This window comes from Aptenodytes patagonicus, chromosome 25 (assembly GCF_965638725.1).
Source record: "Aptenodytes patagonicus chromosome 25, bAptPat1.pri.cur, whole genome shotgun sequence".
Classification (NCBI taxonomy): domain Eukaryota; kingdom Metazoa; phylum Chordata; class Aves; order Sphenisciformes; family Spheniscidae; genus Aptenodytes; species Aptenodytes patagonicus.
Window position 1 is genome coordinate 1,651,561 of NC_134973.1, and position 20,130 is coordinate 1,671,690.

At 62.5% G+C, this 20,130-nt stretch overlaps 1 protein-coding gene across 1 annotated transcript; it reads right to left on the reverse strand.

Moving 5' to 3' along the window:
• Positions 1-6,241: 6,241 nt before the first annotated feature.
• Positions 6,242-18,240, reverse strand: MKNK2 (MAPK interacting serine/threonine kinase 2). The gene is made up of 13 exons (XM_076359636.1): positions 18,183-18,240; positions 15,833-15,914; positions 15,540-15,641; positions 15,279-15,376; positions 14,150-14,229; positions 13,543-13,616; positions 13,360-13,462; positions 12,983-13,040; positions 12,672-12,767; positions 10,849-11,043; positions 10,588-10,752; positions 10,441-10,484; positions 6,242-10,164 (listed from the first exon to the last, which is right to left on the reverse strand). Exons 1-13 carry the CDS (start codon positions 18,228-18,230, stop codon positions 9,897-9,899), a joined length of 1,413 nt encoding a protein of 470 aa, XP_076215751.1. The 5' UTR covers positions 18,231-18,240; the 3' UTR covers positions 6,242-9,896.
• Between the last annotated feature and the right edge of the window lie 1,890 nt (positions 18,241-20,130).

The window sequence follows — 20,130 nt, forward strand, 5'->3', positions numbered from 1 at the left end:
ATGAGGGGGCGATCCCTGAAGGGCAGTTTCGTGGGGCGAGGGGGACAATGCCCTGAGGGGCGGTTCTGGGGGGCGAGAGGGCAATCCCTGAGGAGCAGTTTGGGGGATGAAGGGGCGATCCCTGAGGGGGAGTGAGGGGGTGATCCCTGAGGGGCGGATTTGGGGGATAAGGGGGCAATCCCCTGTGGAGCAATTTGGAGGGGCGAGGGGAGCAATCCCTGAGAGGCAGTTTGGGGGGTGAAGGGGCGATCCCTGAGAAGGCAATCCCTGAGGAGGATGAGGGGTGATCCCTGAGGGGCGGATTTGGGGGATAAGGGGGCAATCCCCTGAGGAGCAATTTGGGGGGGCGAGGGGAGCAATCCCTGAGAGGCAGTTTGGGGGGTGAAGGGGCGATCCCTGAGAAGGCAATCCCTGAGGAGGATGAGGGGTGATCCCTGAGGGGCGGTTTTGGGGGATAAGGGGGCAGTCCTCTGAGGAGCAATTTGGGGTGGTGAGAGGAGCAATCCCTGAGAGGCAGTTTTGGGGGGCGATCCCTGAGGGGCAGTTTTGGGGGATGAGGGCGCCATCCCATGAAGGGGGTCATTCTGGGGGGGGATGAGGGGCAGGGGGGCACAGGTGGCAGTTCAGGGAGGGATGAGGAATGGGGGGGGTCAATTCATGGAGGGGAGGTTGGGGGTTATGGGGCTGAAGGGGGGTCGGTGCTGGGGGGTGAGGAGTGAGGGATGTTTGGGCCACAAAGAGGGGCAGTGGGGGGTGGAGGTGAAGGGGGGCAGCCCTGGTGGGAGAGGCAGGGGGAGGGGGGGGATGTGGAGGGAGCAAGGGTCGCTCCCTTACCGCTCTTACAAACCAGCCTTTCCTCTAAAGCAGAGACCCAAGCCTCCGCCATCCCCAAGACACCCTGCTTTGTGCCCAGCAATTCCTCAGAATAATTAGCTTGGAGTTAAGGGCCGCCACTGCTGACACCGGGCCTGGAGCACCACGTTACCAGGAGCACTGCGGGTATTACCCTGGACATACCAGGGAGCTGCAGCTCTCCTCAGGGACGGGCTGATCCGCAGCGGCCTGATCCCTCACCTGGTCATGCCCCGCTGCCACCGAGATCCTGTGAGATCTGCTTGGCAGAAAGGCGCGCTGGCCAGCAGGTCCCCACCGATGGCCATCTCCTTGCCAGCCAGCGTGAGGTGGAAAATGGCGGGGGGGGGGGGGGCAGGAGCAGTCTGAAAAGCAGAAGATTAATTAAGAGGCTGTGCCACTGCCTTGCTGTGATCTCAGTAACTGAACCGTTAAACTGATTTATTCTTCATGGGGTAATTACATTCCCCCTTTCTCTGTTATCCGTCCCCTGACGGCTCTTGGAGGTGTCCGCACGTGCATTCAGGAGCAAACGTGGTCCTTGATTCGGTGGGTTCAGCAAGGAGATGTCCTGTCTGCCCCTTCTGTTTTCTATGCCTTTGCACTACAGTTTCTGTAATACACGAAGACGTGCTATTTATATTGATTCAAAGCTTCCAGATCCTTGTAGAGCTCAAGGATCTCACCCAGTAACCACTATGGTCAGACGCTGCCGTGGCACATTGCAGCAGTGTTGTTACACCACTAATTTTGATCAAGAGCTTCCAGCCTGGTTTTGTATCATGTTATCAAATACCTATTTCTGCTGCCTTACGTGCCAGCAGCTTTCTGCTGCATTTTTTAAAGCTGTGTTACACTTCACGTGGACGAGTTTGGGAAACTCCTGTAGCCACAGCTATGCGGAGTTCAGAGCTGGCCGTCCTAGTAGTCCCTTCTGGCATCTGGTCTGTGCATGCGGGAATGAGTAAAAGCCTTTAGAGGAACAGTTCTTTTTTCTGTGAAATCTTCCTTACATTAATAATAACCAAGCATTAAATACAGACGGATTCTCTTTTAAAAACACTGCATCCTTTTGTCTTTCGCGCCGTTTGCTTAGCGCATCACACACTCGCACCCCCTTGCTGGCCGAGCTGCTTCCGTGTCACACTTTTTACTCACAAACGTGATATCTGGATGCCTGCCCGGTCCCTGCTCAGTCCTGTTCAGCTTTCGGATGCTTCATTCGGGCCATAAACATTAGAGGGAGCTAAAGACTGCTGCGTGCGCCCAACTGGGTGGCTGGACGGTTGGACGCTTCTGATTTCTGGCAGGGATGGCCTGGAGCCTTGTCCCAGGGCAGGTGGGCACCGGCTGGTTGGTCCCACAGCCCTTCAGCTCCAGGAGTGCTACCGAGAGGGTCACCAGGAGGCCCCTGCCCTGTCCGGGAGGTGCATGAACATCCAGCCCAGCCCATGCTGGTGGGGATGGAGGTGGTGGAGGCTGAAGCCTCTCCACCGTAGAGTTCCCCGCTCCCAAACCCCAACAAATCCACGGCTGGGCCGTTCTCGATAAACAGTGGTGTCTCCGAGGGGTTGGTGTGCCTGCCAGGGAGGACGCGTGCTTCTCCGTCACGCAGGGAGGGGATTCGATGCCCACCGGAGCGGTACAGCGCCGGCGATCCCTCCCCGTCCAACGCTGATCTCCCCGGCACCACCACCCTTCTCTGTGCCTTACTCACCGTGCCGGCCCTGCCGCGGCTCATTAGAGCCTATTTATTCGGCACGTGATGAAATAAACAAGGATGATTCGTATTGTGGCAATAGCCAGAGGCTCAGCTCAGGACCAGCGTAAAGAAGCACAGCTACAGAAATAAGAAGGGATAATACGGATAGCAGAGAAATCTGCGTGGGACACTGTCGCCTTGGCTCTGTGGGATGGGGCAAGGTGTTTGCTGCAGCATCCCCAGACCAACACAGGAGCGATCAGCAGTGTATCGGACAAAAGAAATACCGTCAAAGAATAGTGCCATATGGGAGACTTCAACATCCCAAAAATAAATCTGAGAACAAACGCTCCTAAAAATGGCACGGTGCCGTTATTTCTGGATCTGATAGCTAACAGATTTCTTCACAAATTAGGCACTCAGCAAAAGGCAGCACTATTTTAGATGGGGTAATCGCAAGATGATAAAAAGCCTAACCACAGCAATAACTCTGGGTGGAGGAATTGGTGTGATTCAGTTGGTGTTAGATGAAGGCTGACCAAATATAGGTCTGGAAATAAAGGGTCTCGGTTGCACAAGGGCAAGCTACGAGCAGCTGGAATGAAACTGGTGGGACCGGAGTGCTCAGAGTTTGACGACAGAGGACACCTGGCCTTTCTTTACCTTGTAGAGGCCAAAAAAAAAAAAAAAGCGCATTTGGAATACATATTCCAAGCAAAAGCTAGGAATGCAGAGGTAGCTCTTACCTGGCTGAGCAGCTCATCTCAAAGGAGTTACGTTAAGATGAAACGAAGCTCCGAGGAGGACTGCGTGGCAAAGACAGAGACATCTTGGGTGTTAGCCAGAGGAGGGCTAAAGTGGGACTTGCCAAACCCCATGCTTTAGCAACAAGCCTCTATTTAAACCTTCAACCAGGTGAGAAGATGAATCACGAGGCCCGTGACCCGCTCCGGCCACAGGCAGCAGCTGAGTTTCTGAGGGACGCAGCCAGAGATGCTGTCCCGGGCTTTGGGAAAACCTGACGCTGCTCTGCTCCCACTGACTGACCGCAGCTCTCAAGGCCTGTGCAATTCCACCCGGAGCTGAAATCCCGTGGGAAAGCCAAACCTGCACCCCGTGGCTCTCCAAAAGCCGCTTTTCACCATCTGAGCCCACAAACACAAGACTGACCAAGGCCTTTTCCAGCCGGCAGAGGAGATGGCCGTGCCACCAAGGCTCGTCCTGGTGCAGAGGGACCAGCCTGCCGCAGGGCATTCGGGTGCAGCGACTGACCGCCGGCAGCGCAGGCAGGGCCAGACCCACGCACTGGGGTCTGCCAGGGTGCACGTCGCTCCCTGAGATGGCTACAGGGGGAGAACCTGCACACCTACACACCAGCCACAAAATGACAGCAAAATGGCACATTCTACCAAAAAAAAAAAAAGCCCCCCGAATTGGTTTGTTTTGGTTGCCTGGACAGGAGTGGTGATTCACTGCAAAATGCACAGTGGTTCTTTCCTTCTCTGCCCCGTCCCGTAAAACATTTTAAAAGCACAGAAAGGAAAATGAACCTTTTTTTGATCCAAAACAGCCCTTCATGCCTTCTTCTCCGCATGCCCAATGTGGTTTTGGGGCTCACTGACTGTTTAGGAGACCAGTCTGGGGCTGAGGGAATGCGTGTTCCTCACTTCAGGGTTTTTTTTTCAAGCAGATAGTGAATCAAAACATTGGCTAACCATCCGGATCGTCTCCTGTCACCAGTATAGCCAGGCTTAGACCCAAAATACTAAAGACACTTCTACTGCCCGCTTGCCCACCCTCCTCGGTGTCCTGTGCCAAAGCCAGGTGTGACCCCACCGGCCACCCAAGCACCGCAGCTGCTCACATCCGATCGTGACCCTGATGGCTCAATTAAATCCTGAGAACAGGAGAACTGACACAAGCCACCATGTCACCCAAAGCCCGACTGACCCGCTATGTCACCCAGGCCACCCCGGCGGCTCTGCAGCGGCCCCTTCGCTCTTGCGGTGCCACCGGGCCAGCATGGGCGGCATCGCCGCTGCTCCTGCTGCGGGGCTTTTCTCCAGTGCAAATCACCGCAGACTTATTTATAGCGTCCTTATCCCAGTGGGAGAGCCTATTTTGGGCCGATGCTCAAGCACCAGAGCGGCACAGGTTATTTTAACCCAGCGTTGATTTATTTTTGGAGCTGCCCTTCTCCGCACGTGCTCTGAGATGGCTTCCAACTACCGGGTGCTTTCTAGGGGTGGTGAAGCCAGGGGTGCGGGGGGGGAAGAGAGACGATGCAAAGAAATGTAACAGAGATTAAAACTTAAATCAGCCTTCACAGCAAAGCTGCCTTTGACACCACTTGCCTGGGATCCACCCAGCATCTGGGAAGGTAGGTCATCTGCAGGATAGGCCATGAGCAAAGGGCAGGAGAGGAAGGGTTTCTGGAGCAGGTAGCTGAGCGCCCAAGGACAGGTGAGACAACACGCAAGAGGGAAAGGAGAGCAGGATACACAAGGGGAAGGGGAAAGAAAAGGAGAGCCGAGAGCTGAATGCTCATAAAATGTCCAGGGTCACGATATGGTGCCCCCAGGAACAGGAGGGAGCAATAGCTTTGTTCAACAGAGGCAGGAACAGCACAGCGGGATGGGACATGCTCCTTCTCGTCCGCTGCATCCAGGGGACCTCAGCTCTGGTCCCACCACGGGCCATCCCGGAGCAGCCTGGGAGGGGAGACTCCTGGAGCCGCTCTGTCCGGATCCGGATGCTGCAGGAAGCAGCTGCACCATTTTTCAAGCAGCGAGCACAGACTTCTCGGCAGCGAATTGCTGCGGGGCTTTCTCCGCTCAGAGCCGCCCTTGCCAGCGTGCAGAGCCAGGAGCAGCAGCTACGGGTCCACAGCAGAACTCACAGCCTCATCCTCAAAACTGGGGGTTTGCTGGGACAGCAGCGCTAGGCGGGGTGTCCCCACCAGCCATGGCAATGGCATCCAGAGGGCTCACAGCTCCATCCCCCAGCAGGGCTGGAAAACTTATTTATACCAGGCCAGAAAATAGCTTAAAAATTAAAATACACTTAAAAAAAAAGAAAAAATTCAGAAAGGTCTTCCCTGCCCATGGAAGAAAGCCCAGCAGGGCTCCTGCAGCCCTTCTCTCCACCTGATCCCCAGCGTCCCGTCCCTGCTGCTGCCCATATACCCAGCCCTCCCCAGCACCCCACCACACGCTTTCCTCTTGCCTCAGTTTCCCCCTCCACAACCTGACAGTTAACCAGGGGGGTGGTGTGTGGAAAACAGGCCAGGGGTGTCTCCAAGGGGCGGCAGGGCAGCGGGCAGCCTCTGTTTGCACCATGACCCTCCAACCCCCATTTGGGGATTCGGCAGATCACACCACCCCGCTGGGAAAAGTGAGTCAGGACCTGAGCTGCTGCCAGCCCGTATTCCTGGCATCCGAACCCACCACCCTGCAGCTCCAGCCCCGCATGGTCCCTGGCCGCCCTCCCAGCCCCCTCGGGACCAGCAGTGGGCTGGGAAGGAGCTGGTGGAGACGGGGAAGGACGACCATGGGAAGATCCCTTGGATGGAACACTGGGGGAGGGGGGGGGAACCCGTTTCCCTCCCCGCCGCCTGCCCCAATCCCCCACGGCAGCCGGCGATGGCCCCGTGCTGCCCAGCCTGCCCGCAGCCACATGCCGACTACGTAGGTCTCAATGCATTTTTATTAAATTCTTACAAAACAGAATACAAAATTCTGGCATCAACAATTGTTATAAAGGAAAACTTCAATTCAGCTGTATCAGTTCACCTGGTACATACAGTAAAGTGCTTGTTTTTGTGGTGGTTTTTTTTTTTTCCTTTTTTGTGTTTTTTTTTTTGTTTGTTTTTTTTTTTTTTTTCCTCCGTTTTCATTTTTATATTCCAGCCAGCCCCCAAGTGGAGGCTGCCATTGTACAAACCAACAGTGCGTTAACGTGACTCTTGTCGAACCAGCTTTGGCAGTCTTCATCAATTGTAAAGTGGAGAAAGTTTCTCCTGTTTTGATAAAAAAAGTTAGCTTCACAGTAAACATTTCTAACCAGTTCTAAGTCGAGTTAGTCGGCTGAGGGAAGGGTGGGGGGGAAGGAGAGGAAGCCAAAACGCTTAAAATTTCCAGCTTAAAAAAAAAAAAAGTCTTTTTTGAAGTTGGTTTCCAAGACAGATGCTCTATGGGGGGGAAAGGCTTTGAAAGAGGAAGAAGAAGGGCGTTGGCGAGAGGGGTTAGCCGGTGCTGGACCGCGGGTCGGGGAGCATCTGTCTGGAAACCACCCCGGGAGAGGCGCTGGCAGCGGGGAGGGGATGTCCAGCCCCGGCACAAGCATCTCCCCAGCCGGCCCGGTGCTATCCCGAGCCCTGCACTGCCGAGGCACCCATGGGTCCCCAACACTGCCGTGAGTCAGGGCTAGAGGTGTTTCCGAGTCGATCCCCCAGCTCTAGAGGCATTTAAGGATCTTCTATAAACGCACAGACCCTGCCACGCACGCCGTACACCAGAGCTGCCGGGAGCTCGCCATCCCGGCAGCACGGCCCCCCCCCCCCCAAGTGCCATGCCAGGAGCACCGGGTCCACGGTCAAACCGAACCCCCGAGCCGAAACGTGAAGCCAAGCCTGGGCTGAGCAACCAGCAAAGAGCTCGGATGCTCTCCGGCACATCCATCCCCTCGACGCAAACACCCGCAGCATCTGCTGGCTGTGGGCATCCCCGGCCGAGGATGCCCACACATCAGCAAAGCGCCCACGGGGACGAGCTCCTACACAGCACGGGTCACCCAGGCCACGTGCCAGCCATCAGAAGAGTGTGTCTATATATATATATATATATATAAAAAAGAGATAGGTCTTACGCATGGGGGAAAAGGGGGAAACTGCCAACAAAAGCACGGGGGGACCAAAAAAAATTTCAGAGACATCCCCCCACCATCCCCTTCCCACGATTTTTTTTTTTTTAAAAAAAAAAAGGCTGCGGCGTGCAGCATTAACAATAGCTTTCACAATACCAGCTCAAGGCATCGCGTACTGTACATCATTCAAGTATTTCTTAATATAAGACAACAAGGAATTATCTACAACTGATAAAACAAAATAAGCTATAAAAAGTAACAATGTACAATCAAGATGGATTTTTTTTTTCCTTTAAAGGAGGCCTCTCCGGGGTGTCCCGGTGCCTGTGGGGGGGGGGGGGTCCTCCCCTCGCCACCGCCCCGCTCCTCCCCACCCCGCACGGTGGGACTGGAGGCACCCGGGGGAGAGGGCAGATCACAAGTGCGAGGCTGTTTTGGGGTGGGGTGGGGTGGGGGGAGAGCCGCCCTCCCTGACCCGCCAATGCCGCTCAGCAGAAGGGCCGGGAAGGGCGAGAAAAGACGGTCCCTGCCCCAAACTCCATCAACACCCGAGATCATCATCTCCCAAGATAACTCACACACACCTCCCTGAAACAAAAAACAACATATATTGCATAGTATTGCTGTCAGCAGTCTTAAAATAAAAAGGAGAACTTTTTTCTTTTTTTCGGAGACAGTGACTGTCTTCAGCTGAAGACCCGGGGAAGTCTCTTCCCCGGCTCAAAGCAAGCTCCCAAAGCCTTCACCTGTGCTCACCACGGGCCAAGGCTACTTTTTCAAAATATAAAGCTCAAAGCATCAAGTTGGAAGAGAGAGGAGATTGCTAACAAAGGGGGCACCCTCCCTCCCGGTGGGACACGGGGACGGCAGCGGGTGCAGCTCGGTGGCACGACCCACGGCGGGGAGCGGAGGTTTCCTGCTCCGGCTTGGTGCAGGGGGTGTTTGGAGGAGCTGGACGCCAGCCCAGCTCCGAGCACAGGTGCTGCTCGCTCGCCCAGACGGATCCAGCCCTGCGCGGCAGAAACCAGCCAAGGGCCTCATCCCGATTCAGCTTCCCAAGTCCTTCCCCCGCGTGCATTCCCTCCCTTCCCCAAAGCAAGCTCCGAGGAAAGGGCAACTCCGTGCACGCACATGAACACAGACGCACAGACATGAACACGCGTGCCCAGCTCTCCCCAGCTGCCCGTCAGCCCCTGCACTGCCCAGGCACTGCTGCCCCAACCCCAAAACCCTCCGGCCCCACATTCCAAGCCCTCCCCAGGCTGCTCCCCCGTGCCGTGGCCCCTGGGTGCTGCCGCCAGCCCGGCCACTCACCCACCGGCATCCCCGGGGCACTTGGCACCCTCCGCGCCCCCAGATCCTCCTGCCACGGCAGCCTCGGGGCCAGCCCGAAGCCACGTCAGGTCGCACCACCCTGCAGCAGGTCCCAACGCTCTAAGGGGGGGGTCCTTTGCTTTCCATAGGGCGCCCCGCTATTCCCAGAGGGGTATTATTTTCTGGCTGCTCTGGCCGCCCTGGAGACCTCATCCCTCCTTGCACCTCCACGAGGGAACAGCCGCTGGCGAGCAGCCCCTCCGAAAACAGGGGTGCAACACCCAACCCGGCACAAGAGCACGGCCCCAGACGCCTGTGCATCCCCCCAGCTCTGACCTTACCCCCAGGGAGCCGCCGGCCGGAGCATGGGAGGAAAGGAAGACATTTCTCCGTGCCCTGTAGAGAAGCACAGCTAGCAGTTTAAAACCAACAATAATTAAAAAAAAAAAAAAGAAAAAGAAAAAAAGGGGGTGAATAGCTTATTCTGGAAGCGGGCTGCCGAGGAGAGAGGGCAGCTCGGTGGGATAGGGCATTGCTTCCTCGCTGGCACCGTCTCTCCCCGGCCCAAGCGGTTCCCTGCACAACGCCCACCGCATCCCCCCAAAGCACAGCTGGGGACACCCCCAAGCACAGGACTGAGGGGCTCCCCGTGCCCAGGAGGTGCCTCCCAGACCCCCAGGAGGGGTGTTTTGTGGGATCTACCCCAACATCGGAGAAAGACCTGCAGCTCCGAGGGGAGGGACGAGGTTAAAATGCGACTCCCGTTGTTGAAAACGCGACCGAGGGTCTTTTGTTCACAGTATGAAATGAGCTGAAATCGTCAAAGCAGCCGCGGATACAAAGAGTCCTTTGGTGTCGGGGAGGGGGGAAAAAAAATGTCAGAGGAGAAACCAAGAGTCAGGAAACAAAAGTCCGTGTGTCTGTCAGATGTCCTTGAGTGTGCCCTGGGTGAAGCAACCTCACACTTGATTTAATACCTTAAAAAAAAAAATCTTAAACCCTCCCACCCCCAAGACCTACAAGATCAGCAAAACCTTGGAAACCAGCCACAGGGACGAGTCCTGATCTTGTCACTAACCAGAAACGGTGGGGTTTGGGGGCGGGGGGGGAGAAAGAAAGAAGGAGGAGGGGGGACATGGGGTACAGCAGGTCCAAGGGACACAGCTCAGGCTTGGTCGGCCACCAGGACCAGCGGGGCCACCAGGTGCTGCCCGGCGGCCACCGCCTTGGCCAGGCTGCTCTTCTGCCGCCGCTTGGCCAGCTTGGACTCGGAGGGGGGGGAGAGCTGCATGGCCCGTGAGGTAGCTTTGATGATGATGGGTCGTGCTTCCTCCTCCGCCTCCTCCTCCTCATCCTCGTCGTGCCGTGTCAGCTGGCGGTTGACAGCGATGGCCTCGGCGGCGAAGGAGGTGAGCTCTTTGGCACTGCTGTTCCTGCGAGGGAGGCAGGAGCTCAGAGTGGGACGTGGGGGCCTGGAGGGAGGTTGGGGTCAAATATCGGGGTGTCCCCCCTTGCGTGCATGCCATGCCAGACTGGTCAGGCACCAAAAACATGGCTCGAACCCAAATCACGTGCTGCAACCGCTGCCCAGAGAGCCACTGCAGAGCCCCCAGAAAGCAGCAAGAGTAGACAGCAGCCGGCTGGGGAGAGGAGCCAGGATCTGGGGGGCTGGGATGTGTCCCCCCCATCCCAGGGCCACCCACACTCACCTCTGCAGGATGATGGGGGTCGGCAGAGTGTTATCCGGGGCGCACTGCAACGAAACGCAGCCGGTCAGAGCCGGGCACCCTGCAGGGGGGTGTCCCCCACCCCAGCTTTTGGGAGCAGAGGGCGGGGAGGGGGGCGGCAGCACTCACCCCCTGCACCCAGGGGTGCTCCAGGACCTGGGCCGCGCTGAGCCGCTTCTTGGCATCTCTCACCAGCAGCTTGGAAATGAGGTCTTTGGCTCCGAAGGAGATGTGCGCCCAGTCCTTGTCAGGAAACTCGTACTTCCCCTCCTGGATGCTCTCAAAGAGCATGTTCTGGGGTGGGGGGGGAGAGAAATAAGAGGGGCTGAGCCGGGAGCGGTGCTGCCAAACCAGTGGCGGGTTTCGGCGATGCCGGGGTCCCCCGCGCACCTGGCAGGTGTGGCACGCCTCGCCCCGGTCCCAGCCGCAGTCAGAGCCGCAGTGGCCCACAAAGGGGGGGTACCCGCTCAGCATGATGTACAGGATGACGCCCAGGCTCCACAGGTCGCAGCGCTTGTCGTAGATGGATGCCTCCTCGTTGAAGGCTTCCACCACCTCCGGGGCCATGTACTCGGCAGAGCCGCACTGCGGGCAGAGGCAGGGGTGAGCCCCGGCACAGGGAAGAGCTGCCGCCCCTCGGCGGGTAGCCCCAAAGGATGGGGGACCAATGGGGCAGAGCTGTGCCGGCCAGGGGGGCTGGGAGGGTCCTGCTGGAGCTACGGGGCTGCACCCCCCGAAATGAGGGTGCAGACATGGCTGCTTCCCGGGTTTGCTCCTGGCAGGGCAGATCACCCCCCCACCCCCACCCCCGCCGGGTTTCCCACCGCACCCCGCCACGCAGGGGATGCCACAGACCTGCCTCTCTGGGGGTCACCCAACTGAGAGCTGCCACCCCCAAAAAAAAAGCCTAATGGGGTGCAACCCCCTCCCAGGCACCCCTGCGGGGCAGCACCGGGGAGGCCGGACCCACACCCCGCAGCGCCGCCGCCGCCACCCAACCGGCTCAGCGGGGCAGCGTCCATCCCATCGCCTGGGAGCAGCCGCAGAACACTGCGGGCAGGTGGCGGGGACGAGCCTGCTCTGCCTGTTTCCCCCGCCTGACGCAGCCGGAGCAGGATCCGGTGCCGGAGGAGTTAACCCTGATGCAAGGAGAGGCGAGAGCCAGCGGCCCCATTCCCCTATCGCTCCCGGGACTCTGGGGCTTTCCAGCGCACGTGACCCGCAGCCCACACGGGCCTCGTGACGAGGGGAGAAAAAAAAGCTGCAGCCAGCAGATAATCACCCCGTAACGAGAGGCCTCCTAACGAGAGACCTCGCCAGCCCCAGCAGCTGATGCCACCGCAGGGGAAAAAAAAAAATCCCAACCCCAACCACCACCCTGCAAGCAGGGCTTTAACCCTGCAGGGACCGGGGCGGCCACCCCCTCCGCCCCCATTGCTGAGAACGGGGAAAACTCAGGACACCTCAGAAATTCAGCCCCTGCCCCAGGAGGAGGGTAAATGTGGAGGAACGAGGGGGCCGGAGTGTTTGGCCCCCACCTCTGCTGTTGTGCACCCCGCATCGGCCAGGCTCTGCCCTCCCTGGCACATGAGCACCCCAAAAACACCGGGGTACAGGGCAACACCCTGCACCGGGGGGGGCCTGCTGCTGGCGATAAGAGGAGCAGGGCTTTCTGCAGGGGAGGGGGCAGGCTCAGTGTCCCCCTGGAGAGTGGGACGGCTCCTTGCAACATGGGGGTCACCCCGGAACCTTTTGGGGTGTCCACCCTGCAGGGTCTGCATCACATGCAAGCAGCAACCTGCACTGGGGGGGGGGGGGGGGGGGGGGAAGGGCAGCCCCCTCTCACCCACAACCAGGGGAATCACGGTGTCCCCCCCCAACCCCCCCCAGCCTCTCGCCTGACCCACTTCTCCCCGTGAGCGCCAGCCTCTGCGCGGCCGCCTCCACCGGGGCTGGCTGTTGCTAAGGCTCGAGGCAGCCCGGGCTGTGTGCCAGCCCCCCCCCTTCCCCGTGCTGCCCGGCCCCCGCCCCCCCCCCCCCCCCCCCGGATTATGCAACCGTATCTCACCCGCCACCGCGGGGGGGGGGGGGGATATGCAGCATCAGCAACGGGAGCAACAAACAAGGGGGGTGTCCACATGCAGCCCCGTCCCCAAAGCCTGTGGGGCAGCCCCATGGACAGCCCCCCCCCCCCACCGCGTTTGCATGCTTACTGGGGTGAGCAGCTCTGGGGTGGAAATGGGGGAGCAATCGCCGTTGAGTTTGATGCCGCTTCCCAGGTCAAAGTCGCAGATCTTCACCGGGGAGACCTGAGGCAGGGGGGGAAGGAGCAGCCAGTGACACCCCCCCCCCCGCCAGCCCCCTGGGGACCTGCAGCCCCGCTTTCACGCCCCAGCTGCTCTTTAATGCCTGGTCCTGTCATGCTTCACACCACCCCTTGTGCTGCGGCAGGGGCATCCCCCTCGGGGACGCACGCCCGCCCCGGCAGCACCCCCTGTGCCCACCCCGGCTGCTCCCCGCTCACCTGGTCCGGGCTCTCGCACAGAATATTTTCTGGTTTTAGATCCCTGTGCGCGATTCCTGGGGGGAGAAGAGATGATGAGGGCAGAAATCCACCCCTACAAGACCTCCATGGTGAAAGGCCTGGGGGTGGCACAGGGACCCCTCCCTCCCTGCCCCAAATCACCGCCTGCGTCATGGCGAAGGGCAAAAATTGCTGCTGGCCCCGAGTCCCGGCCGAACCGGAGGAACAGGCTCCGCACCACGAAAAGCTTCATGATGCAGCTGGGCCTGACCCTGCGTGCCCGGGCTGGTACTGTTCCCCCCGGGGCAGGAGGATGCAGGGAAGCAGCATCCCCCCCGGGGAGGGCACGGCGGCACCCCGGGGCATCCCAGCTCACCTTGTTGTGCAAAAAGTGCAGGGCGCTGGCGATATCCTGCACCACCACGCTGGCCTCCAGCTCGTTGAAGTGGCGTCTCCGGTGGATGTGGGTCAGGATGGAGCCTGTGGCCGGGCGAGAGCAGAGCGGGGACTCGTGGGGGCTCCTGCCACCCCGGCTCCCCCTGCCCCGGCACTGCACTCACCTCCTCTCATCTTCTCGAACACCAGGTAAAATCTCTCCTCCTCCTCGAAGAACTCGATCAGCTCCAGGACGTTCCTGTGGGAACGGCAGGATCAGCCCAGCATCCCCCCCAAAAACCTGCCAGGGTCTGCAGCCCTCCACACCCCCTAGCCAGTATGGGTCCCGGGGGAGGGGACACGGGACGGGAAAATTGGGTTTCCAGTGATTGAAACCACACGGCCGGGGCCCCCCCAGCCGCATTCCAGGGGAGAGAGGGACTTTCGGCGCCCGGCTCCACTCCCTAATTGCTCGCAGACCCTCCTGGCTCGCTCGCCCCTCTCTAGAAACAGCCCCGCTCAGCAGCTTTCCGCAGCGGGAAGGCAAACACCGCCGCCACGGCTCGGCTCGCCCCTTGGCACCGCTCCAACTTGGCCGCCCGCGGCCCCCGTTGTCATGGCAAACTACTTAAAGTCGCCTCGAGATGCTCCTGCGCCGGCCTGCGAAGCCAAGGGGAGGGCGGCCTGGCTGCAGCCCATGGGTGTCCCGAGCGTCAACCTGGTCTCAGCCTACTCCCTGTGCCCGCGGGGGGACGACGGGGGGGGGGGGACGACGGTGGCTCCCCGCGATACCTGTGTCCCTGGCACTGATACAGCATCTCCACCTCCCGGAAGACCCTGCTGCGGATGTGTCCCAGGCGCTTCTCGATGATCTGAAACACAAAGGAGGGGAGACTCAGGGAGAGACACCGCTGCTGGGGGGGGAGGCTGGGGCTGGCAGCCGCTGCACCCCCGCCCAGGCAGCGCTGGGGACCCCCGGGGCCGGGTGGAGGCAGGCGGGGGGTGCCCGAAGGGGTTAAGGCAGCAGAACAGGCTGTTCCCGGCGGCGGTGCCAAGCCGCTCCCTCCCGGGGCCTCGGCCAAGGCGAGGTCCATGTGACACCGCTGAGCCCCGGCGGCAGAGAAGGGCCCTTCGCCCCGACAGGCGCTGGCACAGCAGGTACCCAGTGGACATGCCACAGGGTGGGCAGGGGGTCCCCACCCCTCCCACGGCCTCATGGGGGGAGAGCTGGGTGCTCCCACTGGCCCAGCCCTTCGGGGCACACAGAGCCCCCCTCCGCCACTCAGCCCTCCCCACTGCCTCAGTTTCCCCACTGGGGCACCCAAAGGCCCCCTGGGGCGATGGGGGAAGCCAAGTTCCCCTTGCGTTTGGCTGCATTTTGACATGGGGCCCGTCCCAGCCCCCTCATGCCGTGGCTGGGAGCCTGCAGGGCCACAGGACCACCATCCTCGAGCCCAAAAGCAGCCGGCTCATCCCGACCCCCTCCAGCGCCCACGTGCTCGCAGGGGCATGGAGACCTCCCCGAGGTGAGTGGGAGCCGGCCATCCTGCCAGCACCACACACCCCCTGCTTGCCCCGAACCCCAGATGTGTCACAAGCATTAATTTAATCTCCTGCCTGCCCTAATTTACAGGGAGAGCATGGCTAAGGGGGTTGACCAAGGTCCCGGAGGAGCGTGGCTAAGGGGGTTGACCAAGGTCCCTGAGCTGGGCAGTGGCAGAGGACGGTGTGCCACTTACACGGCCTGGCCCTGCTGCACTCCAGCCCCTCTCCTTCCCCTCCAGCCCATGAAACCATCGTCCTGTGCCAGCACTGGATGGTCATGGGAGCCGGGAGAGCCCGAGATGTAGAGGGCGGAAAGTGAAATGAGGCAGGGGGTGGGAGGGAGCCGGGTCTGCAGCCCCGAGCGGCAGAGCTTTACCTTCACCGCGTACTCCTTGTTGGTGATGAGGTTAACGCAGGATTGGACTCTGGCATGGGCCCCTTCTCCCAGCACCTCCTCCTGCAGCTGGTAAACATCTGGCAGGGGAGAGGTCGCCTGAGCCACCGGCCCCACCGCAGCGTGGGACACCATGGCTGTCCCTTCTCCCTGGGCTGTCCCCAAGCCTGGGGACGCCAGGAGGGCCCCAGCCCTGCCCCAGGCCGGGGGGGACCGCTGGGGTCACTGGGCAGCCCCGCTCACCTTCGAACCTGCCGGAGAAGCTGTCGGTGGCTCTGCAGCGCTTCTTCTTCTTGTTCCTTTTCTTGGCGTCGGGGATATCGATGGGTTGACTTGAAGGCATGTCTGCACCGGAGCAAAGCCACCAGCGTGAGTCACCCCCATCTGCCCCACGCTCCCCCAGCATCGCCAGCCAGGGGGAAGCCCCCCAAAGCCTTCAGGGTAACACAAAGGGCCAACATCCCGGGGGTGAGGATGGGAGGAGCCCCCCTGGGACGCAGCCCCGCAGGAGGGCACCCACAGCACCCGCAGCTCACCAGGACGGGGCGGGCACTCGAAGTTGAAGACAGGCTCCAGGTGGTTGGACTGGTCGAACTCCAGGTTGAAGGGGTTTTGTCCCTGTGGGGGCCAAGAACTGGAGTGGGACGGCAGCCGCCAGATTGGCCGCCACTGGCCGCCCGGTACAGAGCCCAGCATGCTCCTGGTCTTGGCATACTCTGCTCACCCACCCCACCGGTGCAGGACACCAGCTCACGGTGCTGCTGCCAGAGGGACGCGGCAGAGCCCCAGGCAGAGCCATGGGAGGAAAAGGAGGAGAGAAGGAAGGGTTTGACCACATCTCCTGATGGGGATGGTGCTGCGGGGTCATGCCTCCACGCCAGCAGCCCCAGGCCAGCACGCGGGGGATGATGAGAGGAGCCAGGGCTGCCCGCACCAACCCAACCCCAAATCTCCACCCAGACTTGAACTACAGTGAGGGGGGAGGAAAAAAAAGCCACGGGGCAGGACGGGCTCCAGAGCCACCGTGCTGCGACCTCCTGGCTCCCCACAAGGTGACAGTGGGCTGGAGCCCGCTCAGCCCCGCACCGGTGAACGTTGTGCCCACCGGGCTGCCAGACACCTGTGACCTGGCAGGATCAGGCCCCACCCCAAACCCTCCCTGCACCCCAGACTGGCAAAGGGCATGGGAACCGCTGCCTCCCCCACCCCAAACCCCGGTGGCTCCGGTCCCAGCACCCCGAAGGGGACATGGGAACCCTCTGCCCCCTGCTCCCCTGAGCCGCTCCACCATGGGACGGTGCAGCGCCGGGGGTGCCCGGCTGGGGTGGTGAAAGGGCCCCATCCTCTCCAGGGTTACGAAATCTGTTTGGGTGGAGGTGGCGGCTCTCGGCGGCGTTCCCAAACCCGCCCCAGTGCCCCGGTGCCCGGGCCGGCTGCCAGCCCCAGCGCGTCGCAGGAACAGCGAACCCTGGCCACCGCTGCCAGAAACAGCCAGAAAGTGCCTGTTTACTGCCGGGGCAGCTCTCAGGGGGCCGGGGAGGTCCCCACCACGGTGCGAGGGGGGGGGGGGTGGGGAGGGGCACACCGGGAGCACCCCCCACCAAGCAGCACTCCAGATCTCTGGGGCCAAAATGCTCCTGCCCAGCATTTTACCAGCTTCCCCCCGCCTCGCCCAAAAAACCAATCTGAATTTGCAGAAGGCAGCATTGCCCTTCAGCTGCCAGCCCCCCCCCAGCTGCAGGCCACGGCCCCTGTGTCAGGGCAGCCGCCCCCCTTGGACAAGCAGCTCCAGCCCAAGTCCCTGCACCGTGGGCAGGATGAGGCCTCCCGGGGGGCACACGGGGGGCACGGGGCCCTGCCAGCTGCCGCAGCACCGACACACAAAAGGTTTGGGGGATGGGAGGCGCGGGGCGGCTGCTGCGCACCGGCTCCATCAGCACACCCGAGGTGTGCCCCCCCCTCCCTGTCCCCAGCCAGCCGGGGGGGTGGTGGGGAGGGAGCCAAACCTCAGCCAAAAGCCTTAAAAGCAGGATTAGGTGTCAGCTAAAATAAGCCGGGCAGGTTTCGGGTGATCTCCCAGCATCCCTTGGAGCGCCGGGAGCCAAACTAAACAAAGATCCCACGAAGCCGCTCGGCCACACGCCGGGACAAGAGCAAGCATTCAGGGGAGCGGGACCCGGCAGGATCTGGGGCCCCTCCCGCACACCCCGACCGTGACAGCGGCCCCGACGGATGCGGTGTGACGGGGCACAGGGCTGACGGTGCCCTGGGCACCCCCGGGTGCAACCGCAGCTGCGGGCCGGAGAACGCCTGGGCCGTGCTGCCAGGATCTGGCCCTCGCACAAGATGCTTGCACAACAGGTCCCGGGCTGGGCCTGGCGAGCCCCTGCAGCCCCCCACCCCACAGGCAGCCCACCCCCCTGCTGCGGCCCGGCACCCCGCTTGCAGATTAGGGGCGAATGGCTGCAGCTGGGTGGGGGACGGTGCAGCCCACCCCCACCCCCCCCACGGGGGACCTTCGTGGGAGCTGCAGCGGGGTGAGCAAAGCCTTGCTGCAGCATCCCAACGCCCACCCTGGGGCGGGGGGGGGGGGGGGGGGGAGGCGATCTGCTGACCCTCCCTCCGGGAGCACCCCGACACCCGGGGCGGGGGGACAGGGGGGTCCTGCTGCCCGGCTTGGGTGGCAGCGTCCCCAGCGCTTCCCTCCTTCGGGAGGTGTCGGGGGACAGGGCGGGCAGAGGCGGCTCGTGTGTCCCCGTCCCCCGTCCGTCCCCCCCCGCCCCCAGGCAGGGGATGCGGCGCAGGGAGCTGCGGAGCTGCCGCCGCGGGCCCGCACCGGCCCTGCCCGCACCCCAGCCCCGGAGCAGCCCCGGAGCCCCCCCTTACCTTGAAGGAACGGTGGAAACTCGGGATCTCCGATTTCTTCTGCACCATCTTGCTTCGGGGGGGGCGGCGGGGGGCGGCGTTGCTGGGAGCAAGGGGGGGGGGGGGGGGGGGCCGAAAAAAAAAAACCCAAAACAAAACCGGGGGGAGGGGGGGAGGGAGGCGGAGGGACGGGCAGAGCCGGAGGGGAGTCCGGGGGGTGGCCGAGACCTGCGGGGAGAGGAGGGGGGGGGGGGGGGGGGGGGGGGGGAAGGGGGGTGTCAGACGGCTGCGGCCCCGCACGGAGCCCCCGGCCCCCCCGCCCCGGCGGCGCTCACCGGCGCGGCCCCGCAGAGCCGCCGCTGCTGGTGGTACCGCAGCCCGCACCGCCGCCCGCTCCGCTCCGCTCCGCGCCGCGCCGCCGCCGGGAGGGGACGCGCCGCCGCCGCCCCCGAGAGCTTTATAGCGGCGGCCCCGGCCCGCCCCGCACCGCCCCGCACCGCCCCCGCCGCCCCGGGCTCCCCCCGCGCTGCGCCCCGGCACGGAGACACCCCCCCCCCCGGGCCCCCACCGGGGACGCAAACACCCTCCCCGGGCACCCCCCGTGCCGCACCGGCGACACAAATACCTCTCCAGGGCACCCCCGGCGACACAAACACACACCCCCCCCGGGGCACCCCCCCGTGCTTGCTCCGGGGGCCGGAACACCCTCCCCCCTCCCCCCGGCACTCTCCTCGCTGCAGCGAGGGACGGGGACACCCCCCCGGGGGGCTCCCTGCACCCCCGCTCCCGGGCACCCCCCTGTGCTGCAGTCAGGGACAGGGACACCCCCCGGCCACCCCCTTGCACTGCACCAGCGGACGACGACACACCCCCCCAGGCACCCCAACCACCCCACCCCACCCCCCCAGATGGGCACAGGGACAGGGACACCCCCTGGGCACCCTATACTGCACCCGGGGAGAGGGACACCCCTTTGGGGTGTCCCCCCTGCACCCGGGGACAGGGACACTCCAGCTCCGTGTTTCTTTTCTGCGGCCCCGAGGCTCAGGGCTGGGGGGTGGAGGCTGGCCCTGACCCCCCCCCCCAGCCCACACATGCCACGAGCAGGGCAGTGCTCAGCCCTGCAGCCAGGCCTGCACCGAGGGGGGAAGCAGGGCACGGGGTCACGTCCCTCCGTCCCTGCAGGCCACCAAGGTCCTGCTGGATGCGGCCAGCAGCGGTGGGGAGGGGGGTCTCGGGAGTGGGACCCCCCCACTCCAGGCTCAGTGGCACCATGGGAGGCCATCACCGTGTGGGTGCCCCCCCTCTCCCCCCGTCTCGTGTGACGCCAGCCTGGGCTGAGAACAGACGCGCTCGTTGCGCCGAGCAGCAGCGCGAGGGCCAATGGCTGCGGCACCGCGGTGCATGACTTCACCAGCCGCGCCGCGCATTGGCTGCTCGCCCCACCGCCGCCATTGTGCACCCAGCGGGTCCCCCGTTTCGCCGCAGCCGCCTCCCCCGGGGTGCCCCGTATCACACACACACCCCCCCCCCGCGATGCAGCCCCCCGGCCCCACCGTCATGCTCTGGCCCCCCCCCCCCCCCCAGCTTCTCCTCCTCCCCCCGCTGTTTGGGGACATTTCGCTGCAGGATTTGCAGCCCCCCAAAGCCACCGGTGCCATCCTGGTGTGGGGCCGCTCCGGTGGGCTCCCAGCTGCTCCCACCGCCCCCACCGCAGGCCCAGGCCCCTCCAAATCCGCCAAAATTCCTGCTTTTGCCAGGCCTTGATGGCCGCTCCCGCGTCCCGCTCGCAAGCAGAGCAGCCGGGGGAAACCAGGCACCCCAGACCTTTCTTTATTAGGGCTGCTAACGAGAGCTCCCCAATCGGCCCAGGCTGGCGTGGCGGGGGGGCAGACGTGGTGCTGCGGGACGGGGGGGGGGGGATTTGCAGGGTTTTGGCTCCCAGGGTTAGAGGAGGGACAAGGGACAG

Excerpts from the sequence above, each read along its gene's own strand:
- MKNK2 (XM_076359636.1), bottom strand. The coding sequence starts at position 18,230 with ATGGTGCAGAAGAAATCGGAGATCCCGAGTTTCCACCGTTCCTTCAAG. Across the intron at positions 13,041-13,359 it reads CTGCACTTTTTGCACAACAA|AGGAATCGCGCACAGGGATC; the intron begins GGTGAGCTGGGA and ends TCTTCTCCCCCC. Across the intron at positions 10,485-10,587 it reads AGCACCCCTGGGTGCAGGGG|TGCGCCCCGGATAACACTCT; the intron begins GTGAGTGCTGCC and ends GTTTCGTTGCAG.